The following is a 27,916-nucleotide window of genomic DNA, read 5'->3' as shown; positions in this document are numbered from 1 at the left end:
GTTGGATGCAAATGTCTAGCAAGTATCTCTGATGCAGAATAAGAATGGGAGGACATACAGGGACTTGTAGTTCCACAAAAACTAAAGAGCCACAAAGTGCTTAACCCTGATCCAATGAAAGGAAATAATGTACACATCATAAATTGGTGTTGAAAGACAGGTACATTTTTGCTGTGCCCTCAGTTTAAACATTTGAGTTTGCTAGCACATAGAGGTGTGGCCATAGACAATACCCACCTCCTATTAATATTACTGTGTAGCTGCCAGCACTGCCAGACAGAGGAGTGCACACCTGAGCTGCAGCAGTGTACCTGCAAATCCTGTCTGAGTACCTGTTCCCACACTGTAGAGCCTGGTTAGCTCCCATATCCTCACCTATATGATCTACTTTCTCTTCTGCAATTTATTATCTGTGTAGTATTCATATACCAGCTCCCATTCTTTTTACAGTGACTTGGTGCATCTGAGACTCTTTACCATCAAACACTACACCTGTGCCCAGGTTTTGGCTCTTTACCACACCTGGACAGAGAACATCTTTCCACATAAGGTCCTCTAAGGTCACTTTTTCATCATCTTCTGTGACCCTTCATATCTTTCTAAATGTCTTCTGGTGCCCCTAGCTGGAGGAGTAGTTCATCAAGCCAGACAGGCGCCCCCAGTTACAAGATGTCTGCGTCTAGGTTGCAGTCATTTCGTTCTGGCATTGATCTGCCTGCGATGCGTTCTGCTATGGAGAATTCCTCATTGCGTTCTGGGATTGACTCACTGCTACAGAACAACCACCAGGAGGTAATGCAGGGGCTGAATGAACGTCTATCTGGGTATATGCAGCGTGTTCGGGGACTGGAGGAAGAGAATCATAAACTTCAGGAGGAGATTGATGAATTATCTGCTAAAAAGAGCCCAGGTTCCAGAGACTGGGACGCATACCAGTCCCCTCTGCAGCAACTGCGCAAGCAGGTAAGTGACCTCCAGCTAATAGAGACATACTGTACATGCGGACCATGCTGAGACCTGTAGTTCAACAAGAGCTGGAGAGCTACAAGTTGTGCATGCCTTTTTTTAGCCTACACCAGTGGTTCCCAAACTGTGTGCCGTGGCACCCTGGGGTGCCTTGGAGGACTTACAGGGGTGCCCTGAATTGGTGGTCCATGACCCATTAAAATTATTTTTTGACCAATGTATTAGGCAAATTGTGGACAAACAGAAGTGAATCCTGTCCCCCATCACATAACTGACACTAAGGATTAGATATAAACACAATTTACTTACTTTAATATTTATTCTTATTTTCTCAATTAGAAACATTTGGGCTAGGGGTGCCGTGAAAAAATGTTCTGATACTTAGGGGTGCTGTGATTGAAAAGTTTGGTAACCACTGGCCTACACAATTAAAGTAGAACTCATGTTGACACTGATTATTTATTACACATTTATTGTAACTCTTACGCAAGCTTGTTCTTAATACCAGGTGTTTGGTAAAACTTAAGGGGGGATAATATTAAGCCTTGGATGGAGAGAGAGATACTATGGACAAGCCGCCCAAAGCAACCAATCAATCACAAACTGTAATTTACCTAGCACATGACAGACGGCCGCTGATACTTTGGGCAACTATTCCACTTTACATCTCTCTGAGGCTTAATACAACTCCCAAACCTAATCTAAATCCTAACCTTACTGCGGAGACCATCCATGTCAGAAGTGTGAGCTCTATGAACAATTAAAAAGATGTAAGTGAAATATACAAATTGCAGTGGCTCAGATGAATAGTGTACAGTGATAATTACAGTGGTTCTGGATCTACTGGTTCTGGATCTACTGTACAGAAAGATTCCAGTCAATCAAGTTCCACATTGCTGTCCTAAAACATTCATATCTTCATAGAAGCCATTTAACAAACGGATTGTGTACATCCAAATGTTTGTAGAGGAAAATCAGATTTTGCCGTTTGTACCAGAGATATTGTATACTGTAAGTTTGTACTGTAAGTAGCATTTTAAAAACAGCATCCTGTCCCGAGGTGGCCATTAACTCTGCGCTGTCTGTCTTATGCTAACATTGGTGTTGTGTCCTGCTGTTATCAAGCACCTTCTGCACTTCCCTCTTCTATACACTTAGGGGGCGATTCAGACTTGCTCATAGCGAGCCGAATTCGCTCCCCTGTCTGATGTTAGAGGTTTGCGCATGCACGAATATGCACATGTACAAATCAATGCCTTTGGCGAGTTTTATACTCCAGCATGGGTGGGCAGGCGCGTCGATGTCTGCATGGGGCGGGTGGCTGACGTCACATGACACCAGCGTCCACCCTGAATTTGTCCAGGAGCGCATGCATGAAAAGTCAGTCCGGGCTGATGGTTGTTTTACACACAATGTGGAAATCATTCGATGTTGAGTGACCATTGAATGATTTCTCTCCCATTTGGCGGGGCAGCGGGCGGCGTTTACCTGCTCACTAGGCTGTGCATATACGCAGCCTAGCGAACAGGTCTGAATCAGGCCCTTAGGGTAGTTTATGAGTTGGTAGCAATGCATCAAAAGCAAGTAACTCTGCTCCTGGAAATGATGGAATGCAAAGGGGTATAAATCTATTTAGGAACAAGGAATGACAACCTTGGTGCCTAGATATCGCATACTACCCAAGGTTTAGTGAGTTCTGATATATATGTGTAATATTTCCAAATAATTTACGGTACTTGTGTATTTTGGCGGCGCCCCCGATGTCCGTCGTACGACGAACAGATCGCATTGCATCGCATGCCATGCACCCGATGCGACGCGATTTTGACCCCCTATACGACCAAAAATCGTATAAGCACCCTAAAGGGTGCTTTTGAGCACCCAAATGGGTGCTTACAATGTTAAATGCACCCCCACGCCACCCCCCACTATAAACGTGAACTCGAAGCGTGGCGAGCGCAGCGAGCCCGCGAGGGGCGGCGGTACGCGTCCTACGACCTTTTCATACCCCCACTATCCACGTCGGCGTGGAGTTGAGAATAGAATAGTGTGGCGAGCGGACGCGGATACCTTCACAGTTATACGCGTCCCCTCGCGGGCTTCACAGGTGTCCGTGGCGACGCGGACACCTGTGAAGCCCGCGAGGGGACGCGTTTACCTGTGAAGGTATCCGCGTCCCCTCGCGGGGCTCGCTGCGCTCGCCACGCTTCGGGCTCGGTGGCTCGCTGCGCTCGCCACACTATTCTATTCTCAACTCCACGCCGACGTGGATAGTGGGGGTATGAAAAGGTCGTAGGACGCGTACCGCCGCCCCTCGCGGGCTCGCTGCGCTCGCCACGCTTCGGGTTCACGTTTATAGTGGGGGGTGGTGTGGGGGTGCATTTAACATTGTAAGCACCCACGTACGATATCGCGTCGCATCGCATACCATCGTATGTGTTATGGTATGTGATGCGATGGGCGCCGCCAAAATACACAAGTACCTAATTTACCAGCACTCAATGGGTCCCTGCCCATACGCAGTGATATGCGGCAATGAGCCCTTAGCAGTAAGTTATGGTATGCGGTCACTGGGCAGACTGACTTGTTCTTACTTAACCATTCCAGTGGGCATAGAGGAAAAGTATCCTGTATCTGAATATCCACAACCCGAAATATTCCAAAAAACATGGTTTTTCAGAATATTTAGGGTTTTTTTTGTTCTCCCCCTGCCCCTTTTTTGATACTTACCACGTCCCCCAGCATCCACAGTGGGCTTCAGGATCCTCCTTGTGGCATCTCCGGTCCCAGGGGTGCATTGCGCAAATGTGCGTGCACGCTGGTGACATCACCGACGCGCCTACAAACTCATGCAATGCACCCCTGGGACCATTAAAGAAAATCCTGAAGGCCGCCGTGGATGCCGGGGGACCAGGTAAGTATGTTAAAAAAATATATTTTCCAAAAACCGGAAAAATCCATTATCCGAAATGCTCGTGGTCCCGAGCATTTCGGATAAGGGATACTCAACCTGTAATAGTGTGCCACGCACAGTGAGGCACCATGCTCAAAGCATGCCCTGAGCCATGCGAGGAGACACAGTATACTCATTTCTGTCGTCCTTTTGCTAGTGATGACCTATATTGTCCATGTCAACTTCATATATGTTGACCTTTTTTTGCTGTGTCGACCGATTGACTGTTGACCTAGACACTGTCGACCTAATTATCACCGCTTTATCACCTCTTTATTACTTTACTAGGCTTAATACATCTGCCCCAAAAAGTCCAATGCACACTTTTAGGTTTTTGCTTAAAAAAGTATTAACATTAAATATGAAGACAGGAGACAATCGTAGATAACAGACATACAAAACTTAATATATACACACTGTATATCTGACCAATAAGGAATCCAGGTATAGAAAGTTTGTACCAACGTGTTTTGTTTATACTGTAGACCGCCATTTTAAAGTGTGATGTATATACCACATCCATTCATTCAAGATTTTTTCTATTTTTATAGACTTCTAGTTGGAAAGACAAGAGCATATATACAGTTATCTCTGGTTTACTATTTGTATAATATGCTGCTGTTATCACCGTAGCCAGGTTCTTCTTATGGGGCCTATAAATAGATACTTGGCTATGGTGCCTTACTTAGGGGAAACTCGCCCACAATGTAGCATAGAACAGGAAAGTGTCACTCAGAGACTTGCTATAATGGTGGACAGGGGTTAAAGTGAGGGGGAACGGGGGGGAACGGGGTGGAACTGAGCTCTGCCACCTCTAATGGTAGAGGGAACTGAGTTTGACGTCTACCACAGCCCTGAACAGTAATTCCAACAGAAAAACCTGTCCCAGTGGCTTCTTCTTCTTGCACGTCACATGTGACGTCATGCTGTCACTGCCGCTGAAGTGAAGAAGAGCTACTAAGAGGAGCAGGCTCTGTGCATGCTCAAGACAGGGTGAGAGGGGGCTGGAGGGACTCAGGGGTAGAGTATGAAGCAGTGATAAGGGAGGAGTAGTGATAAAGTGCCTGGTACTTTAACACCGGCCAATCAGCTCCTAACTGTCCCTTTTTAAACCCAGTCTGTAACTTAACAGTCAGAAGCTGATTGGCCACTGATAAAGCACCAGGCACTGTATCATACATCTACACCTGAGTCCCTCCAGCCCCCTCTCACCCTGTCTTGAGCGTACACACAATGAGATGTGTGCTAAGCTATTTAGGGTAGGCGATTTCCTGGTGTCCAGATCTGAGGGGAAGATGCTGGACTAATAGAGGGCATGGAGCTGCTCCTCACTCCTGGACCCCCTCAGCATCTGCCATGGATGCCTGGCACACTTCCATTATAAAAGCCTCTGAGTGCCGCCTTCCTGTACTATGCTGCATTGTGGGTGAGTTTTCCCTAAGTAGGGCACCAGAGCCAGGTAGCCATTTATAGACCCCATAATAAGAACAGTTAAAGTGATGACAGCAGCGTATTGTTCAAATTGTCAAATAGAAAATGGAGACCCTGATTATCAGACTATCTTCAATAATACTGTATACTTTGCTGTGATCTCCTTTCAGATGGAGGATTTGAATATGGATAATGCTAAGCTCCTCCTGCAGATTGACAATGCCAGGCTGGCTGCGGACGACTTTAAAGTGAAGTAGGTATTCAGTAACCTTCCAATACCACAGCTTTAAGTCTGAATTTTCTTGTTATACACATGCAGGCAGAGCACGCTAGAACTAGTTTCAAAGCTGCTATCCTTAACCCCTTACCGCCGCAGCCTGTTTTTGCCTTCCTGACAGAGCCCTTTTTTTCAAATCTGACATGTATCACTTTATGTGGGGATAACTTTTTTTTTGCTTTTACTTATCCCAGTGATTTTGAGATTGTTTTCTCGTGACACATTGTACTTCAAGTTAGTGGTAAATTTTGGTCGATACAGTCTGTGTTTTTTTGTGAAAAATACCAAAATGTCGTAAAAAAATTGAAAATTTTGCAATTTGCAAAATGTTAAATTTTCTGCTTGTGAGACAAATAATCATACCACTCAAAATAGTTAATAACTAACAAAGACCATATGTCTACTTTATGTTGCCATCATTATTTCAACCTCCTTTTAATTTTTTTGGACACTAGGAGGCTTAAAATATGAATAGCAAATTCTCAAATTTTCAAGAAAATTTCAAACACTGATTTTTTTAGGGACCAGTTCAGGTCTGATGTGACTTTGAGGGACTTGTATGTGAGACACCCCCATAAATGATGCCATTTCAAAAACTGCACCCCTCACAGTATTTAAAACAGCATTTTGGAAGTTTGTTAACCCTTTAGGTGTTTCACAGGAATTAAAACAAAGTGTAGGTGAAATTTCAAAATTTCATTTTTTTTGCTGATTTTCAATTTTAATACATTTTTCTAAGGAACACAGTAGATTTTACTAGAGAAATGTGACTAAAAATTGATTCCCCCAATTCTTTTGTTTTCATAAATATCCTATATGTGGCCCTAGTGTGCACGTTGACCAAACCACAGGCTTCATAATAGAAGGAGCACCTACTTGATTTTGGAGCCTCCTTTTTATGAGATTATTTTTTAGGCACCATGTAGGTTTCTAGGCACCATAAGATGCTAAAAGTTAGGAACCCCCCCACAAGTGACCCCATTTTGCAAACTACACCCCTCAGGGAATTCATCTAGGGATATAGTGTACATTTCAAACCCCCAGGGGTTTCACCAATTTTGGTACAACTGGGCTGTGAAAATGAAAAATTACATTTTTTTACACAAAAATGCAGTTCTGGCTCAAAATTTTTCATTTTCACAAGGAATGAAGGAGACAAAGCACCCCAAAATCTGTGCCGCAATTTCTCCCGAGTACGGCAATGCCTCATATGTGACCAAAAAATACCATTTGGGTGCATGGCAGGACTCAGAAGGGAAGGAGTGATATTTGGATTTTGCAGCACAGATTCTGGTGGAATGAATGGTGGGTGCTATGTCACATTAGCAAGACCCCCGAAGCACCAATACAGTGGAACCCCCCCACAAGTGACCCCATTTTGCAAACTACACCCCTCAGGGAATTCATCTAGTGGTATAGTGTACATTTCAAACCCCCAGGGGTTTCACCAATTTTGGTACAACTGGGCTGTGAAAATGAAAAATTACATTTTTTTACACAAAAATGCAGTTCTGGCTCAAAATTTTTCATTTTCACAAGGAATGAAGGAGACAAAGCACCCCAAAATCTGTGCCGCAATTTCTCCCGAGTACGGCAATGCCTCATATGTGACCAAAAAATACCATTTGGGTGCATGGCAGGACTCAGAAGGGAAGGAGTGATATTTGGATTTTGCAGCACAGATTCTGGTGGAATGAATGGTGGGTGCTATGTCGCATTAGCAAGACCCCTGAAGCATCAATACAGTGGAACCCCCCCACAAGTGACCCCATTTTGCAAACTACACCCCCCAGGGAATTCATCTAGGGGTATAGTGTACATTTCAAACCCCCAGGGGTTTCACCAATTTTGGTACAACTGGGCTGTGAAAATGAAAAATTACTTTTTTTTACACAAAAATGCAGTTCTGGCTCAAAGTTTTTCATTTTCACAAGGAATGAAGGAGACAAAGCACCCCAAAATCTGTGCCGCAATTTCTCCCGAGTACGGCAATGCCTCATATGTGACCAAAAAATGGCAGGACTCAGAAGGGAAGGAGTGATATTTGGATTTTGCAGCACAGATTCTGGTGGAATGAATGGTGGGTGCTATGTCGCATTAGCAAGACCCCCGAAGCACCAATACAGTGGAACCCCCCCACAAGTGACCCCATTTTGCAAACTACACCCCTCAGGGAATTCATCTAGGGGTATAGTGTACATTTCAAACCCCCAGGGGTTTCACCAATTTTGGTACAACTGGGCTGTGAAAATGAAAAATTACATTTTTTTACACAAAAATGCAGTTCTGGTTCAAAATTTTTCATTTTCACAAGGAATGAAGGAGACAAAGCACCCCAAAATCTGTGCCGCAATTTCTCCCGAGTACGGCAATGCCTCATATGTGACCAAAAAATACCATTTGGGTGCATGGCAGGACTCAGAAGGGAAGGAGTGATATTTGGATTTTGCAGCACAGATTCTGGTGGAATGAATGGTGGGTGCTATGTCGCATTAGCAAGACCCCCGAAGCACCAATACAGTGGAACCCCCCCACAAGTGACCCCATTTTGCAAACTACACCCCTCAGGGAATTCATCTAGGGGTATAGTGTACATTTCAAACCCCCAGGGGTTTCACCAATTTTGGTACAACTGGGCTGTGAAAATGAAAAATTACATTTTTTTACACAAAAATGCAGTTCTGGCTCAAAATTTTTCATTTTCACAAGGAATGAAGGAGACAAAGCACCCCAAAATCTGTGCCGCAATTTCTCCAGAGTACGGCAATGCCTCATATGTGACCAAAAAATACCATTTGGGTGCATGGCAGGACTCAGAAGGGAAGGAGTTATATTTGGATTTTGCAGCACAGATTCTGGTGGAATGAATGGTGGGTGCTATGTCGCATTAGCAAGACCCCCGAAGCACGGTGAAATGATGAACCTAATAATCCATAGATGTGTGGTATATTTTAAAACACTCCTTCATACATAGGCCGGGTTTGTCGGGGCAAGTTTCACAGTGGAAAATAGTTTGCTTTCTTATTCCCTTTTTATAGCAAACTTTGCACCTTTTTTGTGTCCTGCCCTTTTTTCCAGTGGAGGGGATTTCGTTAGGAAAATGCTGCCCTGATACAATACGGGGGCCAGTACTAGAAGTACTGGGGCCAGTACTAGAAGTAATGGGGCCCTCTGCCTGCTGGTTTCCCAAATATTAGGCCCTTTATGACTTCCTCTTGAAAGTGCATAAATGTCCCCGTCTGGCTGGTAGAACGGAATAGTACGTAAGCGTTATACAGTGCCATCTGGATGATATACATGGCCAGCTTCTTTTTGTTTTCCGCAGGGCACTGTACGGCTTCAGTACCATATCTGAAAGATCCACTCCGCCCATGTACTTATTGTAATCTAGGATACAAATAGGTTTTGAGGTGTGGGTACTGGTACCTCGTACAGAGACGGAGGTGGTACTGTCTCCGTGAATTGTTGTCAGTATAAGGACATCCCTCTTGTCCTTATATTTGACCAACAAAATATTTTCGGTGGATTGTGCCCTGCTTTCACCCTTTCTCAGTAATTGGGCAACGTGCGTTTTTGGGAGGCCTCTTTGGTTCTTGCGCACAGTACCGCAAGCTGCTGTACCTCTTGAACCAAGGGCCTTAAACAGGGGGATGCTGGTGTAAAAGTTATCCACATAGAGGTGATAACCCTTATCCAGGAAGGGGTGCACTAAATCCCAGACAATCTTTCCACTAACACCTACGAGGGAGGGGGGGGCATTTTGGCGGTTCAATTCTTGTGTCCTTCCCTTCATATACCCTAAACCTGTGGGTGTACCCTGAGGTACTTTCGCACAGCTTATACATTTTTATGCCATACCTTGCCCTCTTATTGGGAAGGTACTGGCGGAATTTAACCCTTCCTTTACAATGTATCAGTGACTCGTCTACACAAATGAATTTTTCGGGGATGTACATCTCAGCAAATTTGGCGCTGAAATGATCAATGACCGGCCTGACTTTGAATAGCCGGTCAAAGGTGGGATCATCTCTGGGTGGGCACTGTGCATTATCGTTGTAATGCAAAAATTTAAGGATCGTCTCAAAACGAGTCCGGGTCATGGCCATACGATGAAGTGGGGTGCTGTACAGAACATCTGTACTCCAATATTGTCTAATTTCTGGCTTTTTAACTATGCCCATATGTAACACCAGACCCCAAAACGTCATCATCTCTACTGCATCTACAGGGGTCCACCTAGCAAATGATGACGTGGGGTTTTGGGCAATAAACTGCTGGGCATATAAATTACTTTGGTCCACCATTAAATTTATAAAATCATCAGAGAAAAAGACTTTGAAAAAGTCAATTTCTTTGAGGCCTGTAGTATCAAATTGGATTCCTGGGTTGGCCAAAAACTCAGGAACCTGGGGCTCAAAATTGTCTGGTGGTGGGGTCCATACGAGATCAATCATTGGGGGGGGGGTCTCAGCTGCTCTACGGGGGCGTCTTTGAGGGGGTCCCTCATCACTAGAGGAGGAAGAGGAGCTTAAGACGAATGCAAATTCATCGCTTTCTTCACTGGCTGTGTCAGTGTCAGAGGCAATAAGGGCATATGCCTCCTCCACTGAAAACAGTCTTTGCGATGATTGGGACATTTTTATTATTTTTGTGTTTGTGTAAGTGTAGTGTTTCAACACGTGTATAGTGTAGGGGGGGGTACAAACTTTATTTCAACACGGGGGGTATGTAGTGCTTTAACACAAGTTAAAAGAAAAAAAAAAAGCTTCTGTGCCAAAAATTGAGCACAGATGTTGGTCAGTAACGTCCGTCACTGATCAGCGCTCAGCGGCCACAGGACACCCACAAAATCACCGTGGGTGTAAAAAAAATTAAAAAAATAGACCCCACAGCACCCTCCAAAAAAAAAAAAAAAAAAAAAACTGCTGATGAGTCAAAGGCAACAGGAATTTGATCCAAAAAAAAAAAATTAGATCAACCCTGTGCCAAAAATGCTGATCAGTGATGTACGTCACTGATCAGCGCTCAGCGGCCACAGGACACCCACAAAATCACAGTGGGTGTAAAAAAAATAATAAAAAAAAACCCCACAGCACCCTAAAAAAAAAAAAAACAACTGCTGATCAGTGATGCAACACTGATTAGCAGTGAGGGGCAGCAGGCACACAACTTTTGGTGATACCTGACAGGGTATATATATAAAAAAAAAAACCCTGCACCCCAGAAAAGTTGCTGATCAGTTAATTTATACTGATCAGCACAAAAGGGGGGCAGCAGGGGGCAGCAGAGACAAAATTATATCACACAATATTATATTCTCTGACACAATGACGCTGCAGCAGCAGCAGGAAGCAACAGCAACCAGGAAGCACCAGCAGCTGGCAGCACGGATGCCACCAACGCTGATCAGGTCAGTATAAGGGGACAGATGGGCACGGAGACCGCTCTGCACGCTGTTCCTGACCGGAATGGCGGCTGCAGGGCTGTCTCCATTATTTTCTGTGAGGTGTAATGGCTGTGATTGGTCCGTCGGTCCGACGGACCAATCACAGCCTTGGGGGCAGGTGGGGTGAGGTGGGGTGACCACCAGTGAGCCCTTTACACCTGGTGGTGATTGGTGCTGTACTTAACAGCACCAATCACCACCGATCCCTGTGTTGCCGAGCGACGTTATTCGCCGGTACACAGAAAACGCTGTAATTGGCTGTTCACATTTGAACAGCCAATCACAGCGATCGCCGATGGGGGGGGGGGGGGGGCATCGCTGCCCCCCCTGGGCAATGAGGGAAGATGTCTGCTGTCAGGGACAGCAGCCATCGTCCCTCTGTCACCGCGTCTATAGACGCGGTGACAGTTTACATTCATGACGTACATTTATGCCATGTGTCGGGAAGTACATCCCGACCATGACGTAAATGTACGTCAAATGTCGGGAAGGGGTTAAGCAACATTGCATTTCATGTTGGCAACATAAATGAACATAATACGGATATAATCACTATTTCTTTCTTACTTGTATCACTACTCCAAACTGCAAAACCATGGGTCTCCAACTATTCTCATCATGTAGTTGCTAACTTAGGATTACTGTCATTTTGTCCCTTTGCCTCTGATGTTCCTAAACCTTTTTCGGGACTTATGTGCTTTGAATATAGGCTGGAGACAGAACAGGCCATATGCGATGGGGTACACAAGGACACACAAGGCCTACGCAAGATGATAGATGACACCAATTTCCTACGAATGAAGTTGGAATCTGAGGTAGAAACTCTGAGGGAAGAGTTGATCCATCTCCAGAAGGACCACAATGATGTGAGTATGATAGTGGGTAAAGCACATAAATGAAGGTGTTATTATGACATTTATTAATGTTCAGCTTATGGGTCTACCTTCAAGTGTGGATTTTAAACTAATTAGGTAAAAATGATCCGTTATACATTCTCTGCCCCTAATGAGCATCCCTGCATCACCTCCGCTTCAGTGAACCTTCTATAAAAAGATCAAGCAGAACTTGTACATAGAAGGGTCTCTCTAACCACTCTATTGGCGAGAGGTAGTAAACCTTGAAAAGTGATAAAATGTAGAGTGATAAACCACCAACCAATCAGCCTTCCTGTACTACCTGTCATTTTTCAAACACAGCCTTTGACATGGCAGGTAGGTGCTGATTGGCTGGTGGTTTATCACTCTCCATTTTGAGGTGTATTGAATGTCGCAGTGAGGGGGGTTTGTACGGCGAGGATGGCTTATTTTTTGTGAGGAAAAGCCATCCTCGCTGTATTTAATGTTTGGCTGGAATACTCGCCATCAGAGGATGGGGAGTACTCCCTTCAACGGCAAGGTTTGCCACAAATGCAGTGAGTCCGCTGCATTTTGTGGTGAGCCCCACCGTTTTGATGGCCACACTTGCCGTTTCCACTTTGCTGAAAAGAACCACCGAGGTGGATATGTCAAGTGAAGGGGACGGCGTTGAATACTCTGAAGGCAAGCTATCGGCACTGCTCACCGTCATAGCTTGCTGTCAGGGGCATTGAGTACCGCCCAATATCACTTTTCAAGTTTAATACATCTGGCACTAAAGGTGGGTATGTAAATGTGGAATGGGGCAACAACTCATATGAAATATCATTCTTTCAACTAGTCTTCTGTTAGTGAGACAATCCCACAGTGTAGCCATATATTTATGGATTACCTTTCTCTATATCTAATAGATAATGGAACCCACCATATAAATGTATTATAGATTCAAGTGTCCTGCAGTGTTCCATTTCATGGCCGCTCTATAAAATTCTCTCTAACTTGTTGGCGAGTGTCACACTCAGGAGGATTCTCAGGTCCTGGTGTTTGCACGAGGGTGGTGCTTTGTGTGGAAACAGTATTCATTTTTATCATCACCATATAAAATTTCTTATTTGCTTCTGCTTGGTCTTCCCCATAGGAGAGACATTAATCCCAGCTCTGAACAATGCACCAGTGGCCCCAGTATAATAGAGGATTATCATACAACCCCAGCACAATATACTAAAATAATACAAATATGTAAATAAAACACAGGCTTAAATTAATATCAGTACCTAAGTAACTCAGTATAGGTAAATGCAATACCAACTCTATGTGGCTGCATAGAGGGGTGCAACTTAGCATATGGGCAATTTGGCACTTAGTTTGGCTTAGTCAGTGCAGTTGTCTTGCTCAAACATCTGAATCAGCCTGATTTGTAATAGTTCGACAATAAAATGTCTTACTTAATTTGTCTAGATGGTGTGATACACTCCAGTATTACTAAGTCGCTATATCTGTAAACTGAATCTATACACTATTCTGCTATTCTGGAGATAGGTAAGCCTACAGTCTGGGGTGGGCTTTGCATAAGTCTGATGGATATAGCATAGAATTAAGGGTTTGATGGAGACTGAGGAGGGTACAGTGTACAGTTTTCCACAATTCCATTCCCCATCCCCACATTATCTGCATAGCATGTATAGAAGTAAGGGCATATATCTTATACATAATAACTAATTATGGTATCAACCTCTCTTCTGTATTGCAGGAAGTGGCAGGGCTACAGGATCTGATAAGCAATAACAATGTGAAGATAGAGGTGGACGCTCCCAAGAAACCGGACCTTAATGAGAGCATTGCTCAGATCCGGAGCCAGTATGAGAAAATGGCTGAGCAGAACCGGGCAGAGGCTGAGAATGCTTACAAAGATAAGGCAAGATACATATTCATGGATGCAGGGACAGTGCTAGTGTTGGCTCTAGGCAGATTATAGTTACAGGTACAGCGATGGTTCTTAGCTCTGGCCAATTAATAATTGCAGGCATTAAAGGTTCTCTACCATTAAGTACAATTTGGGTGCACTTAAAACAGTGAATGATCAACATCATGGTTATCATGTAGTGTTTTCCCTTTCTCAAATGATTAGAGCGCTAGACCGTAAATGGCTGTCTGCATGCTGATTGCTGGATGGCTAAAGCTATACACCAATCAGAGTCCAGCATTCTCTACCACCTGCCTCCCAACTGCAGCCAAACAGTGAATGGCTGTTAGCATTGACAGCCTGAGCTTATAATACTGCAGTTGGAGGGCCAAAGGTTTCCCATCCCTGCTGTAGATGGACCGGTTTATAACTATCAAGGTGCATACACACTGTACAATTTTTTTACCAATTTCATTAATTTCGGCCATTCTGAACGAAATTGGTCAAAATATCTTTTAGCGTGAATGCGACGAATGATGATGTGCATACCCGCCAGTTGTTCATCAAAGTTGTTTATCAACTGTGCAGGCAGCTCAATTTGAATATCTTTCAAAAGGAGCCTATAAACTGTAGCTAGATATTTCGTCTTTCGTCGTCATCTTTCATCCAGGACACTAGGTTCAAGGGAAATTGGTCATCAATGTCTTTCAACGAAATTGGTCACAAGAATTGTACAGTGTGTATGCACCTTTATTATTCATATGATATAAGAAGTTATTTATGGATTTGAAATCTTCAAAGCCCATCTGTAATTATGCTTAGGTGTTCAGAACACTGGCAAAGTATTGCAATGTCATGAATTGTACATATAACAGATTACAGTGTTAAGTTCTATTTCGATTAAGAAACCACTTGTAAAATATTATCATTAGTAATTTTTTTAAATGTGACTAACAACAGGTAAATGTGTTTATAAAGGCAACTTGTTTTAACACTAATTTATTTTCAACTTGTATACGGTATGTCTTTTAAAATAATATAAAATGCCAAAGCAGAAAAAAAAACATACTGTCATTGCAGTTTGATGCCATGTCCCAGGAGGCCAATGTGAACACAAAGGCACTGGAACAAGCCAAGAATGAGGTGGCTGACCTCCGAAAACAGCTGCAGGCTTTAGAGATGGAACGTCAGAACCTCCAGAAGACGGTGAGTAGACCCCTTCATATCAGAGCAAAACTTCCATTGGTGCAGTGGGTTATGCAATCCCTGACGATATTTCCGACAGGGGAAATAGCTGCAGGCGCCTATTCTATGCTGTCTTGGCTGGCAGCATTGAAGAGGCAGATTGATAGAACGGGCCCGACTTTACGCGGACATGGCCCCTTTTTGCTGACCACAAAGCGGGACTTTTAATCTTGTCAAACGAAAATGGGCCAGGGTCGCGGCTGTCGGGACCGATCGACAGTCATGACCTGGGATTGTATATCCCCCTAAGGGGCCCACTATTGCCCCTGTCAACCACTTATTTTCCCTGTCACCCCCTGCCTCCCCACTGCTTCATATTAAGCATTTGCTCATCAAACACCACTTTGAAGGTGTACAGAATGCAAATGGTTCACCTTACTTCTCTGTCTGACCAGCATTCAGCACAACCAACACTTAAAAGTGCAGTATTCACCTATTTGATAAACAGAAAGAGCTCACGGATACCTGATTTACACAGTTATTGGTGGCCACACCAGGAGAATTAATGCTGAAGAGAATTTTATTTACTGGGCAGCAAAACAATCCTCATCGGCTTCATGAAATGCCATCTGAAAACTGAGGTCTACAAACGTGCACAAAGAACCATTGATGAACTGAAGGCAGCTATATGCCTACAAATGACAGGATCATATACAAAACACACTGAAAATAAACTGTATTCCATGCACTTTTAGATTATGAACTAAAACTATAAATAGCATTTATCATGCTTTTTTTTTTAACCCTTAAAATTTATTTAAGCTTCATTTTTGCCTTACCCTGTACATGTAATGTAATTTGTTATATACAGATCCAGCAACTGAAGCTACAAAGCTCATTTGCATTCAGATCTTAAAATGTTTTGTACTGTGCTTGCATCTGAGGCAATTTCTAAGCTTCTCAGCCATATCTCCACTTGCCTGAAAGGGTGTTACTGGCCAATTGTACATATGCTGTTTCAAAGACTTATTCCAACATGGAGGAATTGCGGGCCATTCAGAGTTGCACTTATGCCGAGATCTGTCTGATTGCGAAAAGGTATGGTACTAGTGTAAATGCACGATAGGGAAGGCTACTGTACTTTAACAAGAAGACGGATATACACCCAACTCTGACTACAGGCAGAAGATTCAAATTTATTACCAAACATGCAATGATGTGGCCACATCTGTGGTAGACTTTTGTGCAACCGTGGATCAAGCCCTATATGTATAAATAACCCATATATATTTTGCTTCATTGACAGGTGGACTCGCTAGAACATGTCCTGAAGGATACAGAGGACCATTATGGATCCAATCTAATGGAAATAAACCGTTTGCTTGCCCGCCTGCAGGACGAGCTGGCAGCTTGTCGGTCTGAAATAGAGCGACAAGTACGAGACTATGAAGCCCTCCTGAACCTAAAGTCCAAGCTGGAGAATGAAATTCATGACTACCGTGCTCTGTTGGAAGGAGTTGTAGACAAGTGAGACCTCTTATTGTACATCCAGCTTTTCCCACATAGCACTTCCTCCTGAGCATGTCCCCAGCACACGGAAGTCATTGTTCTATTGTGTCTGTGCAATAACAGTATTTCATACACAAAGATACATAAATTAAAATAAACCTACAATAGCCAAATAGTGAACTTATCACATCTGTACTGCACAGTTTTATGCCTGGGCCGTGTTACGCTGGCAACGCATGGGCATATTTATTTATTTTTTTACAGTTTCTTATATAGTGCAGCAGATTCCGTTGCGCTTTACAATAGTAGACAGTGATAAGACAAACTGGGTAACAATAGACAGACTTGGAGGTAGGAGGGCCCTGCTGCAAGCTTACAATCTATAGGGCAAGCTTACAATCTATGGCATATCTACTTGTTGGGAGACCAGGGGAAATAATACATTAAGGGCCTTAATCTGGCTGCTTCGCATGGGGACCGATGGTGGCGTTGTGCGCATTTCTGCACATGTGCATACGCAGAGTGCATGCACCCATGGTGAACAGAGTTCGCCGGATGCACGCACCCAGGATAGTGGGCGGCCCCATTAGCATATGGGAATGCCCAGCGTTTCACGGGCGTTCTCATGCTAATGAAGCCATGATGCGGGAGCTGGGGGTGGTACGGTGTAACATCCATTGCAAACCCCTGCGAATGAGTCGCCCTTGCGAATGGGTGGCCCGAGCCAAGGCTGCGAATTAACCAGAATAATCCCCTAAGTCGCAAGGCTGCGATTCAACCAGAATAACCCCCTAAATGCAAGGTGCATGGTTCACCACAGCTAGTAATTAGTGGTGGCATGCCAGAATAAAATAAGTAAAAACATAGAAATATAGAATTGGACAACAGATAAGAACCACTTGGCCCATCTAGTCGGCCTCTTTTTTTTGTCCTATAGGTTACATCAACTGTATTTGATCTTCAGTCCTTTGTAATGTTATGCATATGCCTATCCCAAGCATATTTGAATTGCTCTGCTGTCTAATAGGTACATTTACTAAAGCTTCAATGGGATGTTGCCCATATCAACCAGATTAATTCTATCACTTCTTTATTGCATCAACTCTTCAGTTTTAGAAGCTTAAGTAAATTTACCCCTCAGTCTTTACCACCTCTGACAGAAGGCTATTCCACCTATGCACTATAGAAACAGAGAATTTCTAGAAGTAGTTTATAGGTTGTGATCCCTATAGCCACTGGACATCTTCAGCTGTCTGGATAATGCAATGGTAATAAGCCTCATGGCATGCAGCAGACACTTACTTCCAGTAACAAGAAGAGACAGAAAACAAAGCACACACAGGTTTGTAGATGTAAAACATAACAGATTGTGTGTATATATATATATATATATATATATATATATATATATATATATATATAAACAATGGCAGAACACAGGGCCTTATTCTAGTTTACTCTTTCTGACAAATTCCTTCTTAGATGGACAAAACCATGTGCACTGCAGGTGGGGCAGATGTAACTTGTGCAGAGAGAATTAGATGTGGGTGGGGTTTTTCTTCAAAGTGAGATCTATATTGCAGTGTAAAAAAAAAGCAGTCAGTGTTTACCTTGCACAGAAACAAAATAACTCACCCAAATCTAATTCTCTCTGCACATTTTATATCTGGCCCCCTGCAGTGCACATGGTTTTGTCCATCTAAGAAGGATTTTGTCAAAAAGAGTGAACTAGAATAAGTCCCACAGTGCTTTAATTCTACCAAAAAAAAACCAATCACAACAACAGCATCAGCGAGCATCATGACGCGTTTTATAATACCACTGTGTGACATCTTCTGATGAAGTTGTATTAGAAAAAGTTACGGCATGGCCTTGTGGCGCTCGCGGCTACTCTGAACAGCTTTCTCCTCTGGCGTCTGTTCCTGGATGGGTCTACGTTGGGCTGACTGTGCCTTGGTATTGATGGTGGAGGATTGCCAAGACCCAGCATTTCCCTGGACATTAAATGTAGAGTGCCTGGTAAAACCAAATCTCTTGGTACGAGCACGTTTATGCTTTACTGTATGCACCCTGATGCTTTTTAATAAAAATGGTTTATGTGTAATGTAGTGCCCTTCTTGTCTCATTTTTACACATATTTATATATACACACACACACACACAGGCTATCTAGCGCAATAGTTTCAATGTGCAATCACAGAGGATATGTTTTAAATCAGCCTTATTCTCTGCAGTAGAAACGCTGAAACCTCCTTCTCCCTAGTACCAGCCAGCAGACTCTCTCACTAACCATTCACTGTTTTACAAAGAGGGGATGGCAGAAGTCGCAGGATCTTCCATGCTGGTTTCTGCTTGACAGCTCTACTTTACATTTGTAGAACATGCTTAATGTAATCCACACAAAATTCCGGTGTGTATAAACAACATTGTTTCCAATTGCTTACAGAATGGTATGTTGCCTTTTGTGTATCATCAAGCACAAATGCCTATTACATGGATATTGTGCAAGTTGCAGTCTGATTTTAAAATAACATACTAAGCTACACAGCAAGCAGTTTTTTCAAATATCAGCATTGTTTGTAATGTTTATTAGGGTGATTTAGCATTAAACCGCTGCACAAACACCATGGGTGGTATTAAACTGGGTACTTCCTCATCTTTGCGGCCACCACTACGCCAGTTACGTTAGCCGCTACGTAAGCAGCACCACTGTCCCCTCCCGGGCTCGCTTCACTCACCACAACTTTCCTAAAGGTAATAAAAGATGATGGTGTGGACCCAGGGTGGTGGCACGCAAAGATTCCTGACCTGATACTGCTCACCGTACAGTGTGTAAGTTCCATAGCGTAAGCGGTGGCCGCAAAGATGAGGAAGTTCCTTCAAATGTTATATTGCGCCCGATGCGAGATTGCGCTGCGATACTCAATAGGTCTAGTTTTTAAGCATATCGCGCACATTATGGTCAGGTTTAGCCACGCATTCACGCATTTCAGCTCACCACATTCTGGAATAGCGAGCTGAAATGCTGGTGAAAACAATTTAATACCAACCCTTGTGTCAAAATCTATGCGAACACATGCAAAGGACTCCTATGGCATAACTGGTGAAATGCTCTCTTATTACAATAGGTTACCATATAGAATTCCTTTTTTCAAACAAATTCTAGGCCAACCGCATCTCCACTGGATATAAATGAAATATTCAAGTGAGAGGCTTTGATTACCAAGGTTTCTTTCATATATGAGATAAATTACCTACCTGGAATAGTCAAAATTCTTTAGCCCTCGTTAGAATCCTCAAGTTCCTTCCTGTCGTTAGGAAGGATGGTCAGTCTAGTATAGGGAGTTTTAGAAACACATTTATCCAGAATAATTGTGCTAGAAAAGAACTGGACATATTTTCTAGTAGTATTGGACACTGGCATTACAGGACCAAGGGTATTACTAATAAAGCCAAGAGTACTACAATTCAGCGGCCACAATGCTAGGGAGAACTAGTGACTGCAGATATACCACATTTTACTACATCCATAATACTTCATTATAAACCAAATCATTTTAACTGAATCATATGTTCCACCTGCCAGAATTACACCAGAGGAGTAGATGTATGAAGCAGTGATAAAGGAGAAGTGATAAAGTGTCTGGTACTTTATCACCGGCCAATCATCTCCCAACTGTCCCTATTTAAACCCAGTCTGTAACTTAACAGTCAGGAGCGGATTTTACTCCTCCGTTATCACTGCTTCATACATCTACCCCAGGGACTATGACTGATTTATTGGAATTTGGTTAGATGAAAACACACATGAAACAGCTTACCATGCTCAGCTCATTTGTCAGATTGTGATCTTGTGTTATTGTGTGTTTCAGAGACAACACCGAGTCCACAGGACAAGGGGGTAAGTGAACATTAGTTAAATAGTCACCAGTTGTTCGGCTTACCTAATCTGTTCATTGAGGGTTTGAGGTTAGAAAGAAAAAAAGAAAGAAAGAAAGAATTGAAATATATTAGTACCCATGAAGACACTCCAGCTGTTTTGGTACTATAAAACTTTGTGGCAGATTTTTCAAAGCACGGCCAGAGAAAAAGCGGGGAGAAAGTATCAAATAAAGGGGCAGATGTATCAAAGCAGCGCTTATCGCGCCGCTATGATACTTCCTGCGAAGCAGGAAGGGACATCGACAAGATGTATTAACATCTTGTGTGCCGAAGCGGGGGAGCGTTAACTCCCCCCTTCGGCGATGTCCCTTTCTGATATACTGATATACTGATGCGCCATCTCCTGTCCCCCGGCCGGCCGCACTGGGCATGCGCGAGATCTCGCAAAAACCGCGAGATCTCCAGCGCAGCCCAAGCCAGACGCAGGGCTAGCGTTGTCCCCATAGTGGGGGATAGGACAACGCTAGCCCTGAGCTGGCGAAGCGGCCGGGGCGAATTAACGCCTTGAAGGCTGTTAATACATCGCCCCGGCCGTTAATCCCTGGGGGGGATTGCAGGGACAGCCCCGCCGAGCGTAACTCGGCGGGCTGTCACTAGCGCACGTTAGGTGCGCTAGTAATACATTAGGGACAGACGTAATCCCCCCCAGTTAACCAGCGTTAAGTGCATTTTTGCACTTAACGCTGGTTAATACATCTGCCCCAAAGAGTCTAACTGCCATCTTACAGGCCGTGTTTGAAAAAGCACAGACTGATACACCTGCTTATATGTGTTACAACATTGTGTCTGCCTATTCTTTTTCTAAGTAACAGATAAATTCTGAAACCGATTGCGATGTGGTTTTGATTATTGTGTAGGCAATTTTTCCTGGCAGGTTATGGGTATCATTGCGACCTATCATCAGGGGGCTGTGACTGTATAAATGTACAATAATGACAAATCCCACTTACATTTTTGGCACATCCCTGCCTTGCTGACCTCTGCACATAGCAAGGTCAGTGACCTACATACACATTCAGACAGAATTATTATTATTTTTTTTTCAAAATTGCTACATAACTCATTCATCAATCCTAACATCAATCTTCACCAAAGAGGACTGGTGCAATGATGATTTGTACTTGTACTATTTTTCCTCCTATTGTGTAACGGTTTCACCCTACATCATCTTGCGTAGAATGGTTTTTAACAATAGGGACAATTTTATAACATAAGATACACCACTCTGGTTACACTACAAAATATGCACATCTTGGGTGCTAGAACGCACTTGGCTGATTCCAAAAGTTGCTATTTGCACAATAAACACATTGGGTTTATTACAACAAATTTTGACTAAATCCTTATACAGTATATAAGAACAATAGACGCCAGCACCTGGACACATTGTATGTATAAGAGCGAGGCTTGGTCCTGCAGCTAGTCTTATCTAAGTGCAACTTGCATACAGTAAACACGTGGATGGGATATTCATATCGCCTATCACATGCTTACATTACAAAACCATACTAGATTCCTCATATGACCATGTATCGGGTGGTTTTAACAAGCGCCTAGAGAAGATGCCCATAGCAACCAATCAGCTTCTGTCATTTCAAAGACTGCGCCCAATGATAGCTAAAAGCTGATTGGTTGCTATGGGCAAAGCAATACATCTATAAAGGAGCCCACTGCATGGACCCGCTTCTTCTCTATCACCTGTAACTATTTCTGGTGACTTGGTCTGTCTTGGTAGAGGATCTTACTTCAGAGGCCTACTAGCAATACACCCCCAACTTTAAATCATCATACAACAAGTAATTTGCAAATCTGTAAATGGAGATAACTATTCTGTCATGGCAGCATTAAAAATCCATTTACCATGTAAGCGTGCACATTGAAAAGGAGTCAATCATGTATTTGTTTCTCTGTCCTACAGCACAGAAGACGATTCAGAAGGTGTCTGTGACCCAGCATGAAATGGTCAATGGAAACGTTGTATCTGCTTCATCCACAGAAGCCATTCATTAAATCAGGATGGAGGGAGATTGTGGGTTCTTCTGTATATGATACTTAGAAATAAAAACGAGTAGAAACAGATCTCTGCAGACTATTGCTTTGCTTGCATATTTCTAGAGATGGATGGGGATTTTACCTTTGATAATGTGCATCATTCCCAGAACCCCCAGCATTTAGCAATGTTCCCATTCCAGCACTGGAATGTGAAAGTACATGAACCCCTTTTCCATGACCAAATATATTGCAAGTCATCAAAATAGGATAGAAAGATTTATTTAACAATTTCAAAAACATACACATTTGCAATTATTACACATGTATGTTAACCATCATTTTGTCTCCCCAATAAGAAAACAAGAACAGAAAGCAGAACGTGGCAGGTAGAGGATTGTGGATGACAACGATAAGATCACCCCATCTTCTCATTTTTCAGTCTTGGCAAAGCACAGCTTTAAACACATTGAATTTCATGGAATTGTACCCCCAGATAGTCATATTGGAACAGATCCATCTGGAATTCTGACCCCTGGGGAGACGAGTGCCATTTCTCTATACTGACTTGACGCTATCCACATGATCAGCGAGTGGCAAATGTCTTGCCCCTAAAAATAAAACAAAAAAATGATGTTGTACATAAGAGTGCAGTGTTCAAGTTCAAACAACACAAAGTCTCTGCCTTAGATTGAGCTAAAAGCTGCATCAATTCAATGGGGCAGATGTATTAAGCCTGGCGAAGAGACAAACTGGAGATAAAGTGGAAGGAGATAACGCACCAGCCAATCAGCTGGGTTTGAAATATGACAGTTGGGAGTGATTGGCTGGTGCGTTATCTCCTTCCACTTTATCTCTTCACCAGGCGCCTTATAGAACAGTAGAAAATGAATTACCCCAAAACCTGAATAGTGTTAGCAAATATTTAACATACGTTGTATAGGACAATCTATAGTTCAAAATGTGGTATTATCTGATCAGATAAAGTGCAATAAATGGAAGTTTAAAAATATCACTGACCACAGGTATGCGAGATAAGATCCTCCATACAAATACTGGCAGAAACCAGATTACCCGAATGCAAACTTGACCAATGTCCAAATGAAACAATTTATTTCAGGGTGCAGAATGAGGAGGAACACTGGATATACAACATTTTACACTAATGAGTTGGTTTGTTATTTCCATACAGTCTAGTTCCTTAGAACTTGCAATTTACTCTTCCATGACAGACTCTTGGTCTATCAATCATGCAGCTATTACCACCATCTACCCCAGAAGTTCCACTATAAAAAGGACTGGCTTAAAATAAATGACTTGAGCCATGGAATGTTATTACAAAGAGAATAGCCCTTTGCACTTCTGTGAATACGGTGGTCATTAGATTTCACAAGCCAGACTTACGACATAGTCTTCATCTCTTTCTTCTCAGCATCTGGACGAGCTCTGTTCAGGACCTTCAAGAAGTCTGATGTTTTTGCTCTCATGCGGGTGTGGATATAAGCCTGTTGGGAAATTTTCAGGTTGAGCGGAGGATTATAGGACATTGTATGGTAAATAAAATCTTTAGGTGCCAATGGTTACCTTGTGACACATTATCCATTGTTGTCATCTAAATTAAATACTTGTGTTCATGCAAAACATAGGTTGAATAATGTAATGTATCGGGTAGTATTGTTCCTCTATGAACCTTAGCATGGTAAAAAGCATATGTCCTACTAGCATCACTCACAATATTAACCGTAATGTGCTTCTGAGTAACAGAACTCGCTATAAACCACTTGACCATTATGCTTTCCTTATCAAGGGACTGAAAATGCATTGGGACCACAGAACAATGTGCCACAGAACTGCATACCTCCCAATTCTATGAACCTGAAAAGCAGGACTTGCCGCACTTAAGGTGCGGCCGGTCCGGAAATGAGGCGTGACTGAGGGGAGAGTGGGCATGACATTAGGTATAGGGGCATGGCCTAGTGACTCAACCACCGTTTTAATAATTTTCAGGGGCGTGCTCAACGCTCTCCCAGTGACTGGGCAGCCCCTGTCCCCTCCCTCTTTCTTGCACTGAAGAGATGCCGTGCACAGCCCTTTTCCCCATGAACGTATGCTAAAACTCTTTATACAAAAATTCTGAAATATTGATAGGAACTTACAAGTGTCGATTTGTCCCACAAGGTAGCTGCACAATTTAGCTAATAAGCATTCACACTAGGATATATGGGGAGCAGTTGGAAGCCAGCAAAGTAATCAAAAGATGCTACTGAAATGGAGACAGATATATGCAGTAACAAATTGACCTGTTAGTCAATAGGATCCTAAAGACCAAGAGCAAACTTAGCATGTGCAGGATTGCCACACCTGGCCCCCACACTAGCACCAGGGATTGACCACAAACAGTATCTGTATTGTATAAATGGAAACGGACATGTGCAGTAGTTACCTTGGAACACTTGATGTGATAGTGCAGGTAATCCCGGAATGTATGAATGAGATTGATGGTGTTGTCCCGTGCGTTGGTGTTGGTATGGCGAGGAAAGAGCACTGGGAATATGAAGTACACATAATTACTAAAAACAGCCTATGAATGAAAATATTACTACTAGAGTCTATTATAGTGTGTATTTAATATTAAGAACATTACACTAACAGAAACACAAAGCTACAGAAAAAAAGCAATGCAGAGAAAATGCTATTTAACTGTGCATCTGCTACTCCCAAAGAAGTTAACTCTTTGTTGCTCAGACTTCTGCAGCTCCCACAGTCCCAGTGTCCCCTTGTATGAAATATAAATGCTATTCTACTGTGCGGTCATGCTATTATTCTGCAAGACTGCAACAGTTCTACGCAAAGACCTTTGGTTCAACATGTGAGATGCAGTGATGCAAACATTTTCTCCTAGTGATGGTAAGGAGCTGTGTGGATCAGGATATCACTATTACTACGCATAAGACACCATGCATTTTATACACGTATAGAAGTGGACATGACCATTTACACCTGATGCCCCAGAAGTTGGTAAAGTTACCACTTCAGATGCTGTCTAGAAGAGGCTACTCACTCTGAACACAAGCCAGAAACAACCAAGACAGGACTAGAAACAGTATTATACAAGCCAATTGCAGAAAATATCATTTAAAATATATAATACTTTTTAAATCAATAATAAATAAATAAAAAAACACACATATATACACCACCTGGTACTATTCAGATAATAATGGATAAAAACTAGGGACTACATTGACCTTTCTATATGTATTCTTTGTAACAGTAATAATAATTGATTTGGCCGACAGATTATTGGATTAATAAACCGTTATTCAGTAAACTGTCTCAATTAAATTCTTCTGAGTTAGCAGTCACCCATTAGCCAGTTTCTCCAGGAGCAATGTTAGAAATAAGTTTAGCAGCTTCTGCAGTGCCAATTAAACATTATATATGTGTATGTTTTTTATTATGTATTATTGATTAAAAAGTATTATATATTTTAAGCAAATGGCTTGTTTAATACTACTTCTAGCACGGTCTTGGTTCTTTTTTTCCCAGGAGAAGCACATTTACACGGGTGCTGGACAATCGCTCAACAGTCGGGATTCCGGTGGTCAGTACACCGACATCAGAATCCCAACTGTTCAAAATGCCCCGACAGTTGGGATCCTGACTGACAGGAGCTATTCTCCCTCGTGCGGGGCCAGAACCCTCATACAGGGGAAAATAGCACTTGTGCTGAGCGCGGCGAGCCTGTAAAGACCTGAAACAAATCAAGCGCGCTCCAAATCCTACAGCATAGACACCACCAAAACAAATGTTTACTTCTTCCATCATGTGCATTCCCATCACAACCCCCTCTTGGTAGGTGGCACTGTAAAAATGGTATGCAATCACAGAAGTCATTTTACTCCATTGTTAATGCCAATGTAATGTTACATTTGTAGTTATACAGAGTAATTTGTGTAATCTCACCAAATGTGATGTAGCCAATGTTGTCTCCCACTGCTGCGTCTGTGTCTTTCAACTCCAGGGGGGGTTCCCGATGACTAAACAGAACCTGAGGTGATGTGTGACTGGCACGACGCCCTTCCTTAAATTCCTGCAATAAAACAGACCAATTGGTGAGCTAATTCACCAATATTACTTCTGAAGTTCATTTAAGATCAAGATCCCATTTTCTGATTAATCCAAAGCAGCAGATTACTATCTGTAGTATGATCCAATGCTGCCACTACACAGCTTTGCAGAGCACACTTACCTGCATAAACACCTTTCCTAACACCACATCATCATCATCCTTAAATACTGTGCTGAACACCACTGTCACTCGATCCTTTTTGGCTTCCACGTACCTAACAAATGTACCACATTATTAGTATACAACATACACACCAATAGCTCACATCATTTAAAACATAAGGATCTACATTTTTATATATGAGAAGTTTTACAGTATTTTCCTAGATGTTATTTTAGTAAACGTTTATGGTTAATTATTTGCTATATTAAATATTTACTGAAATGTCATGCTGAAATGTCTTGCCCTCCACACGTCTGCTACTCTATCATACAGGAGGACATAATAAACAGTTTCAACTCACATGGTCTCATCTTCACGGTAGTGAACAACTGCCCTCTTCTCGCCATCCTTTCCCTCTTCCTGAAACCTGAAGTACTTCTCGAATACGGAAGCAAAGCAGTTCCTCTTGAGCATGCCGGCCTGGTGAATGACGGACTCTCGGTTTGCAGGCAGAGAATCCAGGTCGTACAGCAATGACACATTGTAACCTGGAGGGTTTAGAGAATTCATCTTATTTATTATGATTATGTCATTTTGTAATCTACTCTGTCTCCTGCATAGACAGAACAGTCCACTTTAACAGGTCATCAGCAAAAGCAAAAGTTATATAATTCACACAAAGAGGGTATTCAATGTTTGATTCCGACTTTCGGAAAGTTCCCAACAGTCGGTATCATGGACAATATGACCATTGTTATTCAATGTGAATACAGTCGGAATACAAGTGGATTGTCACAATCCATGTGTATTTGGTTGAAAAATACATGGATTTCGACAATCCAGCGGCCGTTTTCGATCATGCAGATTTGACTTTTCAGAAAGTCAAATCTGACAGGCTTCAATGCGGTCAGAAATGGTCACATTAATTAGATGCCGGTATTTCAGACTGCCGTAAATATCGGCACACATTGAATACCTCTCAAAATGCTTTATTGGGGCTTTAAAATAGTATTAATTTGGGGGAATAACAATAAAAATTTCTAGCAGCCAGCAACAGACAGTCCATGCAAGGGATCATTTAAGGCAAACGGTCTTCAGATTCTGGAATTGTTTAGACCAGGGATGGGGAACCTTTGGCCCTCCAGCTGTTGTGGAACTACACATCCCAGCATGCTTTGTTACCGTTTTGCTATGTGGCCATGCTACAACTGTTAGAGGGAATGCTGG

General features: G+C 42.7%; 1 protein-coding gene and 1 pseudogene across 2 annotated transcripts in view; one reads left to right on the top strand and one right to left on the bottom strand.

Annotated features, from left to right (window-relative positions):
- Positions 1-585: 585 nt before the first annotated feature.
- On the top strand, positions 586-22,476 carry LOC146021229 (keratin, type I cytoskeletal 18-like; annotated as a pseudogene). Its single transcript, XR_014450870.1, has 8 exons — positions 586-963; positions 5,521-5,603; positions 11,783-11,939; positions 13,678-13,842; positions 14,911-15,036; positions 16,322-16,542; positions 20,397-20,425; positions 22,385-22,476. The product of XR_014450870.1 is annotated as a keratin, type I cytoskeletal 18-like (transcript).
- Positions 22,477-22,721: 245 nt separating this feature from the next.
- Positions 22,722-27,916, bottom strand: part of ARPC2 (actin related protein 2/3 complex subunit 2) — a 29,104-nt gene continuing 23,909 nt past the window's right edge. Inside the window, exons 5-10 of the mRNA XM_083153697.1 lie at positions 27,051-27,237; positions 26,708-26,801; positions 26,422-26,548; positions 24,899-24,999; positions 23,860-23,960; positions 22,722-23,066 (exon numbers count right to left, since the gene is read on the bottom strand). Coding sequence (XP_083009823.1) covers positions 23,042-23,066; positions 23,860-23,960; positions 24,899-24,999; positions 26,422-26,548; positions 26,708-26,801; positions 27,051-27,237 — 635 coding nt within the window. The 3' untranslated portion in view covers positions 22,722-23,041. The remainder of the gene's footprint in view (positions 23,067-23,859; positions 23,961-24,898; positions 25,000-26,421; positions 26,549-26,707; positions 26,802-27,050; positions 27,238-27,916) is intronic.

This window comes from Crinia signifera, chromosome 7 (assembly GCF_055691185.1).
Source record: "Crinia signifera chromosome 7, ASM5569118v1, whole genome shotgun sequence".
In the NCBI taxonomy this organism is placed as follows: Eukaryota; Metazoa; Chordata; class Amphibia; order Anura; family Myobatrachidae; genus Crinia; species Crinia signifera.
The sequence above is the reverse complement of the archived record's forward strand: the minus strand, read 5'-3'. Positions and strand labels throughout refer to the sequence as shown.